Raw genomic sequence first — 4,661 nt, forward strand, 5'->3', positions numbered from 1 at the left:
CCATGTGATGGATGAAAAGGGCCATAATGGCAGCTTTGACAATTTGCACTTATAAAACTTGGTCCCTAAGAAACCTTCCCAATCTTTTCTCTCTCTCTATATATATATATGCACACTTCTCCCCCCTCATTATATACATTTTCAGCCATTCACTAGAGGAGTGAGAGACAGTGATCTTGGAAAAAAAAAAGAGAGAGAGGGAGAGAGTGAGAGAGAAGAGGAGAAGAAAAGGAAGAATTGTGTTAGTCTTGTACAACAAAGGTAAACATACAACATCTCTTCTCTCAAGTTCTCTTACCACTTGTTTTTCCCCTCCTAATACATGTTATTTGTATATATTTGTTGTAGTCTAGGCCTACACTCTTGTATAAAGGTGTATTAATCAAGAAATGGTGTGCTTCTCTTTCTTTCTTAATTTTCCAGCAGCAAATCTTTTCCCTCTCTTGAATTTATTTTCCTATCAAAACTCCATAAACTCAAAATCTGTTTTCATGGTACAATATTTGGTATGTCTAGAGTATGTGGTAATTTTTGTAGGTCCTAAGGATGCGTTTTTATAACCTAAACAATTTTTCTAAGTTTGTTACTCACAGAACCAGAAAAACAGTCAACTTTATCTATTTTTAGAAAATTCCAAAAAAATAATCTTGAGTCCAATTTTATGTCAAAATCTTAATCTTGGTGTTATATTTTAACTAAAATTTGTTTGAACTCAAGAGAGTGAGGGGTTTGAGAGAAAAACTGATTTGCGTAACGGTCAACAAATCTGGACAGATCTTGGTAATTCTGAATTATCTTAAAATCTAAGCTACCTATCCTACTTTCGTAAATTGAGTTTGAAACTAGACTTATTTATCTACAAGCTCACATGAGGCCAGGTACTTAGGGCCAATAAAAGTATTTTTTCAAAATTATTTTCAAACTGGTTCAAAATCTGAAAATCTGGAAATTTGTGTTAATATGCTCTTAGTTGGTTTGCAACTCTTATGTTCAATGTTTCTTGAATGTCTTAGTCTTGATATGTAATCTGTGATAAATTATAAATTTGCTTTACCATGAATAAATTACTTGTTGTTCAGTTTGGATTCGTAATTATACTGACCATGCTTTGCTATAACTGATAACATAATGCACTTAATATAGGGGAAATCAAATGGGATGGTAATGGGTTGCGATCATTGTATTAAATTTTATGAGATAATGAACGATGGATTCAAGAGTATGATATAGTGGAATGTGTTCCATTTTTGTGAAGTCTTGCGCAAGTGTATTTTCGAACCCTAACATGGCACGGGAGGTATTCTGGCTGCTTAACGGAAATGAGAGGCATAAGGGTGGCAGTGAGGGTCTCACACAGGGAGAGTATCCCTGGAAGCCCGTTTCCTTGGGGCAGACCGTGATGTCACCACTTGGGTATGTAACCTAGGTGTGTGGGCATCATTGGTAATTGTGCGGTAAGCGACGCATTGGTATTGTATTAACCAAGGAGGAGTCATAATTGCCCGTGGCCAGAGTTAGTGGTTGGGTAGGAAAGGCATTTCGCGGGAAGTTGCCTAGAACTAACTAAAATTGACTATTATTAATATTTTATTTTAGTGTAATTATTTGCATTTTGTGCTTAAAAAATGATGTGTATCCTCTAGTTAAACCTTGGTGCATCGTTGTATTATATTATCAAAATTTGGGGCGTCACATGCTCCTTACCATGTCCATAAGTGTTCGGTTCCTTCTTTCAGCAACACCATTGTTGTTGTGGTGTGCCAGGCATTGAATATTGTGCAATAATGCCTTCTTTCTTAAAGAACTTAACAAATGGACCTGGTAACTGTCCCAATTTTGTGTTCCTCCCATAATATTATCTACCCCTGTCTGACCTCACAATTTTAATTTTCTTTTCTGTTTGTGTCTCTACTTCTGCTTTATAAACTTTAAAGGCATCAAGTGCCTCAGCCTTATCAAACAAGAGGTAGAGATACATGTATCGTGTAAAGTCATCAATAAATGAGATAAAATATCTCTGACCATTCAGACAAGGTGGAGTAAATGGTCCACAAATATCAGTGTGTATGATTTCAAGAATTTCCTCACTCTTTTTGGCACCTTTACTGGTCTTGTTGGTCTGCTTTCCCTTTATGCAGTCCACACAAATACCAAAGTTGGTAAAATCAAGAGTCGGAAGGACTTCATCATTAACCAACCTTTTTATTCTCTCAATGGAGATATGTCCCAATCTTCTATGCCAAAGAATAGAGGAGGACTCATCAACAATATTACGCTTAATGCCAATATCACCATGCAAGGTTAAAAGATTTTGTTCAAAAATAGGATCTAGATTTAATTTGTACAAACCGTTAATTAAACTACCAAATCCTACAGAAACAGAGTCTTTAAACAAACTAAAATTTGGACCAACAAACTAAAATTCAAATCCAAACGGTACTAGTTTAGAAACAGAAATTAAATTTTTAGAAAAAGATGGAATGTAAAAAGTGTTTTCAAGATCCAAAACAAAGCCATTTTTTAAAACAAGTCGGAAAGTTCCAACAGCTTCAACGTGCGAACGCATCCCATTGCCTGAATAAATGCCTTGTTCACTTCCCGTCGGTTTCCTTAAGCTGAGGAAGCCCTGCATGGTATTAGCAATGTGAATTGTAGAACCCGAATCAATCCACCAATCATATTGATGAGTATTAACAAAATTAGATTCATAACACACAAGAGATATGAGATTACCTTTCTTCTCAAGCCATTTCTTATACTTGGGGCAGTTTTTCTTCATGTGACCCTTTTTCTTGCAGAAGAAGCATGCACCCTTATTGCCATGATTTTTAAACGGCATTTTACCAAGCTTCTTCCATTTCTGATCACCTTTTTCCTTTTTCCATTGCCCTCCTTTATGTGTTGCTAAATGAGCACTTTCCACTTTTCCATGCTTCAATCTCTCCTCCTCTTGAACACACATGGTCAAAAGTTCATTGATAAACTATTTTTCCTTCTGTGTGTTGTAAGAAATTTGGAATGCTCCATATTCCACAGGAAGAGAATTGAGTATGAAATTGATAAGGAATGACTCAGAAATCTCAATATCTAAGGACTTAAGACGAGCTGCAATGTCCCTTATTTCCATAATGTGCTCACGCACACTCCTAGAATTGTTATGCTTTATTCCTGATAGTTTGTTCATTAGGGTACTTGCCAATGCTTTGTCAGAACTAACAAATTGCTCTTCAATAGCCCTCATGTAGTTCTTGACCTTATCAGATGGTGGGATTGAGCCCCTAATGCTCTGGCTAATATGTGACTTTATGAGCATTAGGCTTAAGCGATTGGATCGCTCCCACTTATCATAAGCACTCTTTTTTGCAACGGAACTCTCGTCCGTGGGTTCAGGAGGTTCATCCACACGGAGTGCCAGATCGAGGTCCATGCACCCTAATGTTAGAAGGATTTGTCCTTGCAGTCTGAAAAATTATCACCGTTCAAGAATGGAATACGAGAAGACTCATTAGATAGTACAGAGGTAGAAATCGCTGCAATTACCAAGAATATTATTAATGCTTTGAAACAATAGCTATAGTCTGAATCAACCAATGTCAAATTCAATAACAAATCTAAACATTCCTGTGGGTAGAGGTCACTAAACTGCATTAGATTTACTATTACTTTATAATAAGACTAATGGGTTCCGAAATATGTAAGGAAAAGAAAACTCATACCTGTGGGTTTAGAGTATTCAATCCCTTTAATACCCAATCCATTATCTTATTCCAATTAAATTTCATAAATAATTACTTTCCTGTGGGACCCAGAAATTATTTATAAAACATAATTGCAATGTAAAAATGCCAAATTAACTTGTAACTTTATGTGATCAAAATGCTGAGGATCACATCTTTATGTCTTAAGATGCTGTGGCTACTCTTAAAACAGAATAAAATTTTTTAAATATGGCATAATTTATTAATGTGAACAAATCCTTATAGTCACAACAAATACATAATCTTTCAATGCACATAATGTATAATACATACAATCAAAGTAATATCACATGAAAAATCCCAAGATCAAACACATGTAGTTCAACCTTATACTAGAATTTGCTTAAAAATTGGACCAAAATAAATTCCATAAGCCCAACACATAGTGTATTCATACTCTTATTTCACATGAATTTTCAATGCATAAATAATTACCTTAAATGTAATATAATATTACATTATTTTAGATAACATGCCAATGAATCTCAAAAATTATAAAAACTAAAAGAACATGTTATAATTCACTGTATGAGATTCAATTGAATTTGCTTACTATTTAAACATGCAACGATAATAAACAAAACATCCTTAACAGCATGTTAAAATTTCTTTATGAAAATTCTACAAATAAATTCAAATAAAAGTATGAGAATTTTCAAATTTGATATAGAATCAGATTAAATATTTTGTTCTTTAATGTTGTCACGACCCAAACCCGGCCCTATGGGTTTAGCACCGTAACCGGCCAGTAATCCGAGATTACCGAAGGCCTGCTTAACAGTAGTACAGAAAAACAGAGTACAGGGCCTGGCGGAAGCCAATACAGTAATTAAACAATGCCCAATGAGCTGTGACAGTCTGTATGCAAAAAGACTTTCCATACATATATACATAATCAGTACA

General features: G+C 34.9%; 1 protein-coding gene across 1 annotated transcript; it reads right to left on the reverse strand.

The window, feature by feature from the left end:
* Nucleotides 1–2,983: 2,983 nt before the first annotated feature.
* On the reverse strand, nucleotides 2,984–3,427 carry LOC145800669 (uncharacterized). The gene has a single exon (XM_082890392.1). It carries the CDS (start codon nucleotides 3,425–3,427, stop codon nucleotides 2,984–2,986), a length of 444 nt encoding a protein of 147 aa, XP_082746518.1.
* Nucleotides 3,428–4,661: the final 1,234 nt, after the last annotated feature.

The sequence above is a fragment of the Camellia sinensis genome, chromosome 10, assembly GCF_055761805.1.
Source record: "Camellia sinensis isolate YWXY chromosome 10, ASM5576180v1, whole genome shotgun sequence".
In the NCBI taxonomy this organism is placed as follows: domain Eukaryota; kingdom Viridiplantae; phylum Streptophyta; class Magnoliopsida; order Ericales; family Theaceae; genus Camellia; species Camellia sinensis.